Raw genomic sequence first — 16424 nt, forward strand, 5'->3', positions numbered from 1 at the left:
TTTTTGCTAGGCCACTATACTGTATCCCACGAGATCTTTGGAGCAGATGATGGCTATTGTTCAAATGAGCCAAAATCCTTCAGTGGCAGGATTATTACTTGTTTTGAAAACACATCTACACTTGACAGGAAAGGGAAAGTGGGCTGCAGGCTGGCAACTGTCATCGGAAGGGGCACATCGCCTGTCTACCCTTTGAGAAGGAGGAGACGGAAACAGAAATGGAAGATGGAAGGGGAGGAAAAAAGTAAGAAAGAGCAAGATGATAAACCTCAAATAATAAAGCAGAACACACCTTCAGGACCCAATAAAGTTCTCCATACCATACCATACACAGTACAGGCCGCACACAGTAGGGCTGGTCACTACAGGTCACGTTGCTCAAGAATCAGCCCACGAACAGCAAGATCCATAACAGCCAGCAAAGTTCAAGAAGGCAATAAAGCAATTAAATGACACATGCTCTATTACAGTTGCGCTAAGTGTGAGCTACAACTGCGCACAGCCATGTTACTCCAAAGGATGCAGCTTTATAAAACTATAAGATGCATATAATAAAATTGTCAGTAGGGCATTCCGAATACAATCTACACACTTGAGAGTACAATCCTGTATACCTAAGACACTCTTCAGAGCACTTTAATTCAGTGGTCAAAAGTGTGGCAAGCTGCTTAGCAGCAGTTTATGTGGTATCTAGAGGTCATACATACATACTCCTGTTCCTACTGCAGCATCGCTACATCTTTCAGAACGTTGCCTAGGCGATAGTGAGTGGAATAAAGCATTTGTAGTGTGTCACAGCAGTGTGAGTGAGTGAGTGAGTGAATGCACCCCCAGCCTAAGGAGATCCTCGGTATGGGTCCTGATGGGTAGCCCGAGAGCCCTCTTGACCACTTTGCGGATGAGAGCGTTGAGTTTGTCTCGCTCCACTCTGAGCCAGTTATGCATAGAAATTGTGTACGTAAAGTGACATAGTACGAATGCATTGATAAGCCTGAGGAGATTGTTTTCCTTCATTCCTCGGTGCCGGTTTGCTATTCTACGAACGAGGCGGAAAGCGTTGTCCGTCTTTGCGATGATCTTGCGGAGAGCCGTTCCGTTCCCGCCGTTGAATTCGACAAACATGCCCAGGACCCGAATAACGTCAACCCTGGGTATCACCCCCCCGTCACAAGTGCGAAGACTGATGCTGCTTTCGGAGACTGGCTTCCAATCTTTGGGTCTGCCTCCCTTCTCTTTTCTGTAAAGCAGAAGCTCCGACTTGGCGGGGGAGCATCGATGTCACAGCAGTGTGTCCTTAAATGATTCTTTTAGGTGGTCCAGTAAAACCATGTTTTTTTTTTTGCCAGAACATTATGCATGCTGATGGACATGAGAGCTTGTATGTTATTTAAACACTGAATTACTTTGTAATTATTTTTTATCTTTTCCTTTTACTCTTAAATAGGGGCTTGCAAATATCTGAAACTTTCGAATAACAAATCAAATATTGCCTTATTCGATTCAAAGATCCAATCAAATGATCATTGAATACAAATATTTTTCGAATAGATTTGGAATACTTCAAATTGCCAAATGTGCACTGAACTCCATCCCAGTGGCCATTGTAGACATAAAACATGAGTAGTAGTGGAGCATACTATGTTTCTCTCAGGGAGCCAGAATCGGGGAGCCAGTGCAAATGGTAGGCTAGACCACTACCATTTGCACTTACAAATGTCTTGAACATGCATATAAACTGCTTGGTAGCACCTAATGCTGCATTTGTGCTGCATCTGTCATTACAAATGCAGTGTAGTGACAGAAACTTGGTGATGTGCTTTTGATATATACATACTAGGATGTGGAGATCAATGGCAAGAGTGGCTGTTCATTATTTGAAAACTATTCAAAAAGCATTCAACATTAAATTTGCTTCTGGTACAATTTGATTTTTATTGGATTCAGTTTTTAAAAATTTACTATTTGTAGATTCTTACTTTTGTTTATTTAGGCAGCTTGTTGCAAGTGCACACAGAATTGAAGCCAATCGGTTTTCAGGACATGTTTGCTTAGCAGGTATCTCAAAACTATTTAACCATTTTTGACGCAGGACAGGGGTAATTGGAGGTTGCAGGGAGGGGCCTTCGTCCTGCAGTGGACATAAAACAGGCTTATGATGATGATGACATATCTGTCCGCAAATTTGTGGTCAAGTGCCTTGTCATATTACTTTTTCCATGTAGCCTTCTCACACACCAAACATTGTGGACGCCAGCTCTTGCCTTTGAACACGTTTAGCCACAGCTGCATCTTGTACCAAAGGGCTGACAAGGTGGATGCAAAACTCTTATTAGATTCATGCCATCCTTTAATGTAAAGCATGATACAAAGAATGTAAAAATTTATTTAGAGTAGTGGTACATATACCACATAAGAAAAAACAGAACATTCGAGATTAAAAATTGTGTGAACATCTTAGTTGTTATTCAAAGCAACAAGATGTAAAAAGAAAAAAATTCCACACTTCAAATTATTCACTTCTGCTTTGAAGTCATAAGAACCTCCAAAAACTTGTTTCGAAATTTGTCCACATGACCTTAACTCTTGGCAGAATTCATGTCTGTTTGCATGCCATCAATGCTTCAATAAGTTTGCTCTGGAATCCGTTTAAAGTATTTTCTGAATAACTTTTGGCAGCACCCCCTTCAGAATTACCTGCACCATTGTTTTCAGACAATTCCTTCACCAGTTCATTTAGGGGGGTAGATTCCTTTCCTTCTTTACATTGGGTGACATTACTGTTCTGCTGCTTTAGTAGCCGTATAAGCGAGTCCACCTTTTTCTCCACATAGTTAAGCTGAGACAGAGTGGAAGGATTTGGGTTTTCATAGGCTGCCATTCTTAAAGCGCCCCGTTTTTTCATGTAGGATTCTAATTTTATTTGCAAGTTGCCATTTTCCACTGTATCTGGAGACAAAATTGTATAAAGGTCAACTCGAGCACCAGGTTCCATCAATATGCTCTCTACCTCTGTGGCCAAACCTTCTGATGGACACTGTAAAACTCTGAGAATGTCTGGGACATTACGCAAAAAATAGAGCTGGATAGTCTCAGCATGAAGGGCACCATCACACAGGCATACCTTATAATGAAGTGCTGGGTCAGAATTTCTGTCTAAAAGAGCTCCCCGAAAAGAGATTCCCTTTTCTGTAAGCTTATGTGAGACTAAATCACTCTGCCAACCAAAAAGCTTTGAGATACTCAGTGTAGACATGTAGTGCACAGAATTCCATGTGATCACACTGGCGCGGTGGCCTCTTGACAGTGTCCACGTGTCCACAAAGTTTTCAGATGCTTTTTGTTTTCTCTTTCTGGTGCTTTCTGCCAGTCCCTCATTAACAAGAATATCTTTGAGAGAGTACATACAGTCATCCACACTAGGCACTTGCATTAACTCTACAAAAAATATGTCGCGTTGCTTACTGACAACCGAGCACATGCAGTTTCTCTTCGAGGCAAATTGCAAGAAGCAATCTTTAGCTTCACGTAGCCATGAATTTTCACTTTGAGGCTTTACACCTGCAAGAGAGGCTTTTATAGCTTGAGCAGGAAGCTCCAGGAAGTCACATCGAAGTCTTCGAATGTTGTCAACTCTGACTTGTGCAAGTGTACCATAATCAATGCAGGACACGCAAACATTATGAGCAGTCACACTTTTTAAAACTGCTCTATGCCAAGTTTGTTTTCCGCCATGTACACAGAGTGCAGCACATACTAGGCCTGGCTTTAAATCTTTGGATCTCACAGGGTAAAAATCTGCAGGTATGTGGGAATAAAATGCGTTCATTTCTGTCACTAGATGTCTGAGCTTACTGAGCAAGTCGTTCTCAGTAATCAAAATATAAAACTCGGATGGAGAGAATACTTCGCCTATATCGACCGGAAATGCCCTACCATTGGGTACTTCTTGCACACGGTATGCACTTTCACTGTTTGGAACATTGGTCTCTTCAGCACTCGGAAATGATGCAAATCGTTCAAGTTTCATGTGTGGATGCATTGCATGTTCTTTGTGGAGCTTTACACTGTAGATGCCATTGCCATGGTTGGTTAATACAGTTTGTGGAATTGCCAGGAGTACATTCTGGACAAAATCACTTGTGCATTGGCCATGGTCCTTAATATAATCATGCTCACCAAACTGCCTGTGATGCAGTCTGAGCAGCTCTGAAACTTCAATACCTAGTGGGTTGTCAATAAGAATAGATGTCAGTTCACAGCTGAGGTGATCAGGCAAGGCTGTACTGTTTTCTTCCCTTCCGCTTTTCTGAAGCACAACCCTAAAGTTCTGTTCTGAGTCAGCAACAACACAAACTGAAGACACCGAAGACAGGACATCTTGAACCATTTCAAAGTGTTTACACTGCATGAAGTAAGCAGTGTCACCAATTTTCTCCTTGCATTTTTCCAACAGTTGTCCAATGTCAAGTCCACTTGGATATTGCTTTAAAAGGCTCTTAATGCAAGCTGAGACCTCCTTAGGAATACCAACAGCCAGATCACTTGTTGATGTTTCCTTATCCTTCAGCACAGGTAGGATAAGCACCTGCACGCTTTCATTGGCAGACTTCCTACGCGTAAAGGCTGGCTCATTTTCATGGTGAACTCTGGCCATTCTACTCAAAGATGTTGGCCCTTGTTCATGACCACATGGGTTGGTGTGCACTGCTTGCGCATATGATCCCTTGTCCAGATTCTGACAATCACCAATGTCAACAGAGTATTTTGTGTCAGTGCTGATAGGTGAAAATGTTGCAGCACTGCCTAGTAGACCTTCGCTGTTTAAAGGCAATGAAGCAGTGCAAGGTAGAGCTTTTTTGTTTAAATGTAAAGCGCAAGTGTCTTCAGTCAAAATCCAAGTAGGCTGTGGTGTGACAGGAACGCTTGGCTGAACGTGTGCTCGACACAGCTGTTTCGCACCATAACTTTGGGCACAATTCTGGCCTTTAGAACTTAAGGCACTATTTTTGTGCAGTAATGGATGGTTTCGAACTCTGATGTTTCTTGAACTTGGCTTCTGCTGCTTGACCAGCCTATCAATATGCTGAATACCATTCCTTACTTTAGCACACAGTGTTTCTTTTCCATCAGAAGTGCACACAAAACTTACAGCATCAGAGATTTTGTTAAGAAACTGGTAAATTGTGGCACAGCCAAATTTTCCAAATGGCACAGGGTGACCTTCAATAGACTTGTACTCCTTTTGAAATTCGGAAAGCGCCATGTTTCCTTTATGTGCGATCAGTATTGAAGTGATGATTACTTTCTCTGCTTCCAAGTCTTGCGCCATTACGTTTCTGCAAGTGAAAGTAAAAAACCAGGATGAGAACAGATGATGAAACAATGTAAGTCATGCAGATGCAAAAAGAATGCACAGGCAGGTAGCCATAAATAGCTCAGACATGCAGGAAAATCTTATTGAGTGCAATATGACACTTTGCTGTAGTTAATTACACCGTAAGACACAGCTTAGTACTTTGCAGTCATTGTGACCTGGTGACAGCATGTCTCGTCTGTTCTGGTGACTGCTAAACAACACAACTTGCATGATGCTCTATACAGAGGGGCCGGCTAAGCTTTGTGTGCCCGCATGTGGACTCTGTAGGGTCAAGAGCCTCCGGCATTAGCAGGTCACAGGAGCTGTTGCCTACACATATGGGAATCCTGAATGCATGTGAAAAATATGGAAGTGAATGACTGGCTCTTTCCTGTGCTCCCTGCTTCAGTCAGCTGCTTCAGAAGTGTAAGACACAACACCAATAAGAAAAATTCATGCAACAAAGGAAGCTTTTGTGACACTCCCTTTTTCCTGTGTGATTTCTAAGTGGCCTCACACTTTCACTCCATAGATATGATTAGAATATGAGCTCCTTGGGTGATCCCACAATCTGCACTGTGAAAAAGGAAACTTATTTTAATTGTCATACTATGTGGTGGGACCCTGTCAACATGCTAGTGTAATGTCATTTTCTTAAGTTAATTATTCTGCCACTTAGTGCTATAATACCTTTGTAATAATTATTTTATCCTGTCCCAACTGAAGGGGGACCAGGGCCTCAAGTAAAATTTTTATTGCTATTGCTACTAGAGGGATGAAATTTACAGGTAATAGGCAATTTAGTGTGCTAATTGCAAATGTACAGCTAGTTTTTCTTTACATAATGAAGAAAATATTTTATACAATGTTTTCTGTTCCAAATCTTTGGGATGACTGCAAAAAATGTTTTACAGTAAGCAGTCTAAAGTTATGTGAATATACGTCTTAGCAATGAAGGAGTGCAATAAGCATTGTGTCTTGTTTCTACCTCTATTCTACCCAAAGTTACTAAAGTTTGAAGTTGTAACTTGATTATGAATTCTCTTTCTTTTTTAATTCCTCAGAATTTGAATAGCTTTCAGGGTGCAGTAACATGGCATTATAGACTTACTGCACTCCCTATAAGCCTAGCTATCAGATAAAAAAGTATGTTATTAAAATCAGATGATTAAGATAGTAGCTACACCTCTCAGAAATTGTTGATGGCCAAAAAGAGTTATTTTAGAAAAGTGGGAAAAACTATTCACCGTGTGAGAAAAAATATCGGAGGATGCTTAAGCTTCGCCTTTGAGAGTGGAACACGATAGCATTAAAAGATCCCTGACTGCTTCTCATGCTTCCTGGGGACTGCTGCTTATGTAATTGTAATGTTCACTGGGAGACACTCATGGCGACTGCTATGCACGAACGCGAGTTTTCTGGTAGAAACATGGCCTCTTGCGTGGGCAATTCCCGGAGTCCTGGTGAAAACCGTGCCAAATCTCAAACGGCAGCTGGAAAAGGGGTTTGCATTTGAGTTTCTGCACAACAGGATTACTTATTCGCATATATTCAAATTACTATCCAACGCTATCATGTCTGTCGGTTGTAAGTCGTACTTTACGAATTTGCCGATGCATTTTGAGAAGTTCAATTATTTCAGTAACGTCTATGCGCCATGCCGAGGGCCTGCGTAGTTCGGGATGATTTTTCACAGACAATGCCGCCGACGCTGACACCCTATTTTCTGTGACACGGGGCCCTGAATGCTATCGCGTTAACACATTTTATTCTCCTGGGTGCAGGATATTTGGCAGGAAAGCAAGCCAGAAAAGATGCCCTTTCAAACAAGACGAATATGGTCTGGCTCTGATAATCAATTTTGAAGTGATGAATAACAAAATTGGTCATTTTTAATGCTTTCATGGGCAAAACTGAGCAATTCATGGGATAAAAACTGTTTTTTTCCTTAACAACCAGTAGTATCAAGCTGGTTCTTCTTTTCAGCAGGTCTGCCATGATATGAATGTTAGAAAAAAAGAACATAAATGAAAATTGTATTTTTTAAATTATATTTTTGTCTCCAAGACCCAGCACCCCCCCCCCTCCTCCCACTGTGAATCCAGCTGGTTACAATTGGTATCGAATGGGACCAAGTATTATGAGTTGGGAATCTATATCGTATATACCTGAACTTCCAGGAATTTATCAATTAGAAATCTTTCTACATAGGAGTGGCAGAAATCTGATAAGGTGTGTTCATTCTTGCATTGCATTGTACAAATTTCATAACTGCATTTTAAGCCATGTTAAGTAAAAAACTTAGTATAAATACACAAACTAGCATGCAGGCAAGTGCAGCAAAGAGCTGACCAGATGAAAATCTCATACTGCTAGCACTGGTGCAGACATTTCATTACAACAAATTGCATCTCGTAATATTCATCCCAACAATGTACTGAAGCGGTACGTTTGGGCTTCTGTAAGATTGGCTACAAATCAAACAGTACATTATATTACGTTGTGTGCACATGGTAGCTAATGAACTGATCTACATGGCACTGAAAATGTGAAGAAAAGAAAGAGGAAAGAGGTCATGAAAAGTGTAATGAGGAACACATACAAAAAATTATGAACTACCAAGTGAAAGAGCAATTAAAACACAAGAGTAACTACTATGCAATAGGCAAGAGTAACTGCACCAGAAAAACCACAAGAAAGAATATATGGTACAATGAGAGAGGTGCGCATTCCTTTTGCAGTGGTTGAGGAACTTGTGAGTTCATTTAGTTGTATTTTTTCTTCCAACTAGACGCTTATGCATTTGGGAGCTTATATGTGCAAGCTTGAATGTAATTCACCCAAGCTGGTTTCCGCACCAGCCTGACAGACGGCACAGCGGGGAGTTTCATCCTTCGCTCCGCGGCCGATATTTTTTGCCCCTCATTGCAGATGTCTGCATGTGACTTTTACGCAATGATGAGTTTTGTGTCAAGTGCCTTTCATTTCTATTGCGTGTTACAAATACTCCATGCATATATGCATGATGCAAGTGATGTGCATGGTGTTCCTTAAAGGGACCCTGAAACGATTTTGATGATTACCTACACACAGAGTCGTTAGAGTAGGTCCTTCTGATCATTAATTGACGTATTCAAGTGCTCCGCGTAAAGCGTGTAATTTATTATAAGGTTTTAAAAATTGCTGCCGATCGCAGCACACTGCTTGGCGGAATTTTCAGCCACTCCTACCCATATGACGTAACTCACCCAATTGAGGTCATGTGGGCGAGCTATCCGATTGGCTGCCAGGATGTGTCACGTATAATTTTTCCACCTTTATGGTGAACAAATGATCGATGTTCGTAAAAGTTGGAATGTTAATTCGTTTCTATAAAAAGAAAGTGAAAGAATGAGAATGCACAAGAACAATTTCTCACTACACTTAAGCACTTCCAGCACACAGCGAGCGTCGTCTGCTTGTGTTACAATGCGCTCCATTTTGACGAGAGCTCTGTGGTCTGAGTTGGTCTCATTCTTTTCGCGAGCACTATAATTCGACTTTGTTGCATTGTGGACTGCAAATGTAGCGACTGGCAATATGTCTAGCTGCGACATCGTGTCCCTCTGCAAGGCAGCAGACGAGTGGACTGGCTGCAGCGTAATGGACTGCCGCTATCCGATCGGCGCCATGATTTGCGTGTTTGTGGCCATCACTTTACACTGGAATATTACTAACGCAATAGCGTTTCGCGAGTCCGGCATTAGGGTAAATGCAAGCGCAAGGGGACAGGGCCTGGCCATGTCCCCTTGCGTGTCGTTTCACGGGATGAGCAGAAGCGCAAATATGAATAGTCTGCCTGGTGCAGCCACCTGGTGGCACAGAGCTCAACCACACACAGTAGCAGTAACAAAATGTATTCATTGCTGCTGATGTAAATTTTTCACAGAAGTGTAATCGTTAACACATTGTTTTTGTAAATGTTTAAAATGTTTTACACTTGGTTAGAGCAATATTAGCTCTTTGTTTGGCTGGTTAAGCTCTGCGCCAATGAGTGGCTGGACCGTGGAGACTGATCAGGCAGCTCACGTACGTCTATGCTAAATTTCCTTCATCAGCTTGAGTTTATGCCTCCACTGTTTTGTCGAAATGCCCAGATAGCCTGTGGTTACCGGAATACGAGACACGTTCGGTGTTGCAACAGAATGCTTGCAACGCATGCTGCTGCGATAGCTCTCGCTTGGGGTCGACTGCCAAGCAGCTGGCGGAGAGTTTGGAGATGCTTCGCACGCTTGCTCCTAGAGAGCCGGAAGTCGACAACACGTGCCATCATGACGCAGAGCCAGTGAAGGCGGAGCTTAACCCCAATCACTCAGCGAACATAAGTTGTAATGATCCGTAGCTCTCTTAATATGAGATGTTTCACACAAAGTGTGGCGCGAATGATTAACTTTAGCTATACCCTACGCGTCTACAAAATTTGTCCGAACCATTTCAGGGGCCCTTTAAACTGAAACAGAGGAAGAAAAACTTGACTTTCAATGAAGCTAAGATCAGGAAATAAAAATAGTTAATTATGTTGCAGATATTATTATATCAAAGTTCAATGGTATATTGGGTCATTTCATCAAGGTGATGAAATGGACAGTAAAAGGCAGAAATGTGAGAGCAGCTTCGTATGGCTAAGTTGTCAAAAATGAATAAATAAATAAATACGAGAAATAAAAAACAAGGAAACCTATTCGGAGATCCTGCAGCACTTCTGAGCAAAATAACCTACAGCAGTAGCATTTTATATTCAGGGCTGTCAGCTTTTTCTACTATTTCTCTGAAATTTACATTATCAGTAAGTGTTGATTCGATCATTGATTCGATCAAACCCCATTCTGGCCAAATTGTGATCTCTTAATGGCAAAGCAGTGCTGCAGAAGCCCAAGGTGATGGAAGGTTTATGAAAGGGAAAATTGTCATCTGTCAGACTGTTGCACGAGGCTACAAAGGAAACCAAATATGGGTTTCTCAGAAAGAAAGCTTCGCAGATGAACACAAGTTTGTCATGATCCGAGGTTCAAACCTAGGACAAACGCCTTTTTGAAGTGGTCGCATTACCATCTGAGCTAACCAGAAGGCTAGGAGATCACAGACTGAGGCCGTATTAAGGAAAAATTTGAAGGGACATAGAGTATGGCAAATTAGTTCTGCGTAAGTCCATATTATAAGGTGGAGAGAGGTTCATGAAGGAGAAAACTGTCATCAGCCTGATTGATCTCTTTACGCACAGAGTGAATAATCTACTGCAAGATAGTGGTGGAGCTACTTCACAGAACAATATTACTATGTAGTGTCAGTGTATTTGTTTCACAGCTTGCAGTTTTACCAATGTTGCACGGCCATACCTTGCAGGGCCACTTGTCCTCCTTTTGGGTGCAGTTCACCTCACTATATCTCAAATGAGCATTCTTGTTCTGTAAATGCTTTTTTTTAACCTTTAAATTAATGAAAAATTCTCATGTAGGTTTAGGACAATTAATCATTACAAGCTCGCAAAATGTATGTGCTATTAATGAATAAATCATACTGCTGGCTACCTTATGACTGCCACGGCAGGAGTAGGTCTATGAATAAAATGAACAACAAAATATACACTATCTCTGAACAAAAGGCTCACTGAGTTTTACATGATAATTAAATAAGGCTATACAGCCTACTTCAATTCATGGAATAATGGAAGCTCAACTATATGTTGCATGAAAGTGTGTTCCTTTTTCAGCTATAATTTGTGAAAAAAAAGGGAAAGAGATATGCTTATGTTCTTGTTTTCGGCAATAAACTAAATTTTTCATGCTTTTACATAGACTGCCTTGCTGAGTTGCACATGTATATTCAATTCTATTTTCATTCTGCATTTATATTATGTTAAATCACACACTCATTGCCAGCTCAGTATCCTAGTTGTTGGTACATTGTCCAATACGCTCAACGTATGAATAACTTGAAACTGATCCACCAAATGTATAATTAATAACTCAATGTATCAATGTATCCCCAATGTATTCACAAGAAAGCTGTAGGGAATTGTTCAGAAATGCCAACACAGTCCTGTTCCTGATGGACTAGCTTTTGCATTCCCCTTCAAGCTATGCCAATAAGCTGGATATTAAATGCAGATCATTAAGTTGTATTTTTCATTCTAGAGGCTTATTTTTGTGGCCTAGGACAACAGCTATGCAAAACTTAGGTTGTCAGTGATACTTCACTTGGGCAGCTGTCAATGCTTGTTACATCTTAATTGTCCCATTACTTTAACGCTCGTTGATGAGTCCAATAAAGCACTCTGGTTGCAGGAAACCGTATGCAAAGCTCACCACGTGAGGAGTTTCGTTGCTGGCATGAACTGGTACTCGCTGGTTTCCTGTCCAATGTGCTGAATGCTGTCAAGGTCCACAATGGCAAAGAAGGTCATGCAGGCTCTCGATCTGCCATGTAGGTTCATTCAGGGGCAGCTGTGGATGACATCACAATGCAGAGAGGAAGGGCTGCTTCTGCAATGGGAAATCCAGTCATAGAATGCTGCACATAAAATCCATAGACACGAAATTTCTAAATTCCATGTATACAAGGAGCATACTTGTATGCTTATACGCGAGAGAAATACATTAGGCATTACGTTGTATCTCTGAGATCCTGGATTCATGATTTCGGCTGTGTTCACCACACTGATATGTGTTGTTTAGAAGCTCACTTGAAACAAATCCCTTTTGAGAGGCAAAGCGCAAATGACGGTAGTCCATGTGTGTGTGTACACACACACAGACACTGTTTTGCAAGCACGTGATCATTATGAACATTTTTAGCTCTCACATTTTTAGCACTCGTATATCAGTTTTCGCATGTCATTTGTTCAACGACGCCCCCCTTACTCAATGCTCCCCTTGGGCCCTGTAACGTGCTTTGAAATAAATAAATAAAATAAATAAATATATAGCGGGTGTTTCTGTGAACACTTTAAAAATTTTTTAAAGGCTGCCTGTGGCAGATAACACAATTCTAGATCTTGACCTGGTCTACTCGAAGAGGCAAACATTAGTCGAAAAAAAATTTTGAAAAGCATAATCAACAAATTAATAAAAATTCACTAATTAAGTTTCTAACTATTTACCTTATGGCGCATATTGCAATTTACAAATTCTAGCCATGGAGTTTGCAAGGCGGATTCACTTGGAACGAATTCTCAGGATGACACCAGCTTCGAAATATGAATTCCTGAACTTTGTGGAGAAATGCATTGGCGTTCCAGTTACTTTCTTTAAAAAATGTTTTATGCATTCAAGTGCAAAAGTAAAGTTTTTTTCAAGGATCCTGTCATCCATATACTTTTTCTCACAGGTATACGAATCCCTTCACTCAATTCTATCTCTTTTTTATCATCCACTGTTCACAACTGTATGATCCTAGTGACAACATGGGTGGAATGCTGCTTGGACCACTGATGAAGCACAAAGAGTAATAGCACTGATACAGAATTGTTACATTAATTATACCGCCCTATAGAAGACACTACTTCCATAAAACAGAAAAAAAGAATACGAAATGCGTTGTGCGTCTACAAGGGCATTAGGAAAGGGTGAACTATATCAGAAGTACTGCCTTTTTAGCTGCACTGTATGCTACTTGGCAAGTCTGATTTAGTCAAAGCTATTCCATTCCTACATTGCCTCACATCATAGCCAATGCTGCCATAAACTGGCTTTAACAGTTCAGAAATAGAAAGTTTTGTTAACATTCCAGTAACCAGTATTCTTTCCCTGCATATAGAATGTGGACACAAAACTAAGAGGCATTCTGTGGGCACATCTTAAACAATTATTTTCATTTTCTTTCTTATTGCCTTCAGTAATAGGACCACACAAAGGTGCATGCACGCTATTACCCTGATCAGCCACTTAAAAGGGGCAGGTGATAAGAAATTAATAGAAGAAACCTTACATGGTATGACCTAAGTAGGCAGAATACACAAAAAGATTTCAGCAGTTACAACAACTATAGGCAAATGGAAAACGAACAGCTGTACCATCTACAACACATTGCAGTCACTGTAAATCAACTACTAGTGTCACATTATATCACTTTCAAAGGAGTGCATCAGAATATTGTGGCAACTATGCAGGGGCCAATAAGAATACTAAACAAGGCACAATACAGGCATGTTTTAACAAACATGAATGAATAGAATACGAAGAGCTGATCCTTTGAATATTGTTCTCTTGAGATCTTTCTTTGCTTCAAACTTTTTTCTTACCATTTCCCATTGAAATATGGAATAACCTATATACTCATCTCCAAATATTGCCACGTGAGCGTTTTGTAAAAGAACTTCCTTTAGACATGTGACATATTTATTGCATATTTTATAAGTTTGCTTGGACACTCCTGCACGTCTCAAATCTGAAACAGCAGTAGTTGTAAATAAGTAAATAAATAAAATGTATGAGGAGTGTATGCAGCAGGTCTTGCCTCTCGCGCTTCCCGTTAGACACAATGCGCCATCTAGAGGCGCCGCCGCGAAGTTCGCGCGTGGCGCGCGTGGGCAAGATTGAATATATATAACGCGGGTTGGATTCCGACCAGCACCGCAGAAATTTAGTTTTTTTTTTCATTGAAGAGCGGCAGATACCCAGTGCCACATACGCAGTGACCCGAGTTGGTCGGACAGTTGCTTTCGAACCCGATTTTTCCTGCACAACACAGAGCACAGCTAAGTTAGAGAGAAATATAAAGACACCGACAGAGGGTCAGTTACCGGAAAGTGGGCGAAGTATCCCAAGAATGCGAACCGCATTAAAGAAAACGACAAAGTGATAATTTGCAAAGCGGACACCTTCGTGGCCTTATCTGTTAGAGACGCCACGTGCAAGTGCAAGGCTATATATAGGACAAAACGTGGCCTTCGTTAATTTGGACCGCTGCACAGACATGCATGCTTGCAAAGATCATGCACGGAGGCGAAAACACTGCTGTCACACGCTCACTTCCAATGACCATTGAACCAACGGTAACTGTTGTACACAAGCCTAAACAAAGGAATCAATTAGGCTCGCACATATCTCAGTGGCCATATATTATAACGGTCATTGAAAGCGTGTGATAGTGATCTAAAGAAAGGAAGGACGCTTGATTCTGCAACCCGTGAGGGAGCACGGCGAAGCGTCGATGTGTGTGACTGGGGTAGAAAATAACAGTAAACTTACGAACTCTTAATCAGGACCACGGTGACTACGCCTCACAGAAAGAAGCGCTTGCGCATACTCACGTTGAACAAGCGTGCTGAAATGCAATTGGCTTAAAGCTTTGAATTGGCTGCGGCAGCGGCTGCAAAAACGACCGTATCACATACATGGACTTCCTCCGTGGTAACAGGCTTCATACTCTATGCGTGGAGCTAAAAGAAGGTAGAGAGGATATGACATCACTGTTTGCGAAGTCGCCAAGACGCCGCCATACTGCTTAGGCTACGAAAACATCCGTGCACAGAGAAAAAAAATCTCATTAATTTCTTTCCTCCTGCAATGCATCCATGAATCGTGCAATTCCTTCTCCGCCTTCCTTTTCCTCATGAAGGTAGGAAATATTTTTCCTCCAGCCTTTTCCTGGTTCTCCCTGCTCTCACGGCTATCGGGCATGTCGCGCGGAACCGGCTTCAGCTGAACACGAGCTCAGCAGCTCAGCGAAGCTGCAATTCCCAGTCCTTCTGACGGAGATACCTAACAAGGACTAGATGAAATTCAGCATCAAGCAGTTATAGGTGAGGTTGGCGTCCGAAACTCTGAGAGCGTGGCTGAGAAAGGGCGACGTGGACGAAATGAGGATAAATGAGGAAGTCGCGATTCATGCCGCTGCGGACGGGCATTGCGTGTTCCTCGGCGAGCACTTCGCATTTGATCGTAAGCATCTTCACTCGCCGACAAATGTGAGCACGCCGTGGTAGAGGTGATCGGGCACGTGTACTACCGACAAGCACATGTTCCGTGTGTGACGGAGGGATAGAGCTGAACAATTTTTTTAGAGATCGTTACATCGATCGTCTGTATAATAGCTTGTACATTTCAGAGCAACACGAATTAAAGCCTGGCTGTACAATTTCCGATATTATGAGTCCTTCGCACAGTAGATTTTCTGTACGAAATACTTGTACAAACTCTCGTTTGAGCTCTGACGTCTCAAGAAGTAACCGACACTGCTTACTGCGGATATGTCCTTTGTCTCCGGTAGCGGCCAAGACAAGGCGGGTGGACTGCGGAAAGCGCTGCAGGAAGAGATCCTTCAACAGCGCACCGTTCGCGTTGACATTGCTTGAGCCCAGGAGCCGTCGCATGCTGTTGAGTAGCTGGGAAGGGCGGCGAGCTCCAAGCTCGTGCTGGATGCGCGCCCTCTCAGGCGCCGTGGTGCGGTCCAAAATACTCTGCTTCAGTTGCTGGCTTGGGGCATTCCCCAAAGGGGCAGCGATGACGTCCGCCACTTCGTGAGCAACTCCAGGAGACAGGTTGGCAAGTAAGTGGCGATACCGAGAAGTCTCCGAGGTGATGTGTAGATCGAAGGAAGCTTCGACCTGTGCGAACCAAACCTGTGGGTCTTTGCGCCAGAACGTGGGCGGGCAAACTGTAGAGCTGCGACGTCCTGTGGGCGCGAGGAAGCGTCAGGCGGAAGGTTGCCCGAGGGCGGTAGGTTGCTGGGGTCGGTCATCTCGTAGTCCGGAGTCTCAAATGTCGCGAACCGAGCAGTTGCAGTGGAGCGCCAGAAGCAGAGGACCAGCGTAGCAGGCTCTTAGAACGGGCAAGCGCGTGCCGTGCTTGCGCCGCGAGCACGCGCCGCCCAACTTCATTTTCGTAATCTTTAGCAGTGCCGACCGAGAGCGCTGACCTTCAGCGGCTGCGCGTAGCGGCGTCGGTGGACGCTACAGTACCACTCATTATGTTACGGTGCGCGCACACATAGACAAGCGAAGCTTGTCAATGTCTACCCTGAACGTCCGTGTCTATTCGCAAAAATCCAATGTCTCATGCCCCCGTAAGGAAGCAAAAAATGAAGCAAA

General features: G+C 42.4%; 1 protein-coding gene across 4 annotated transcripts; it reads right to left on the reverse strand.

The window, feature by feature from the left end:
- Positions 1–2363: 2363 nt before the first annotated feature.
- Positions 2364–16151, reverse strand: LOC142561682 (uncharacterized). 4 transcript variants are annotated; one of them, XM_075673469.1, is made up of 3 exons: positions 15578–16151; positions 11701–11877; positions 2364–5336 (listed from the first exon to the last, which is right to left on the reverse strand). In XM_075673469.1, the coding sequence occupies exon 3, from the start codon at positions 5327–5329 to the stop codon at positions 2594–2596; it is 2736 nt and encodes a 911-aa protein (XP_075529584.1). In that variant the 5' UTR covers positions 5330–5336; positions 11701–11877; positions 15578–16151; the 3' UTR covers positions 2364–2593. The 4 variants fall into 4 exon arrangements, with proteins under 4 accessions (XP_075529584.1, XP_075529585.1, XP_075529583.1 ...); XM_075673470.1 differs by lacking the exon at positions 15578–16151 and adding an exon at positions 14646–14736; XM_075673468.1 differs by lacking the exon at positions 15578–16151 and adding an exon at positions 14584–14666.
- Between the last annotated feature and the right edge of the window lie 273 nt (positions 16152–16424).

The sequence above is a fragment of the Dermacentor variabilis genome, chromosome 1, assembly GCF_050947875.1.
Source record: "Dermacentor variabilis isolate Ectoservices chromosome 1, ASM5094787v1, whole genome shotgun sequence".
Lineage (NCBI taxonomy): Eukaryota > Metazoa > Arthropoda > Arachnida > Ixodida > Ixodidae > Dermacentor > Dermacentor variabilis.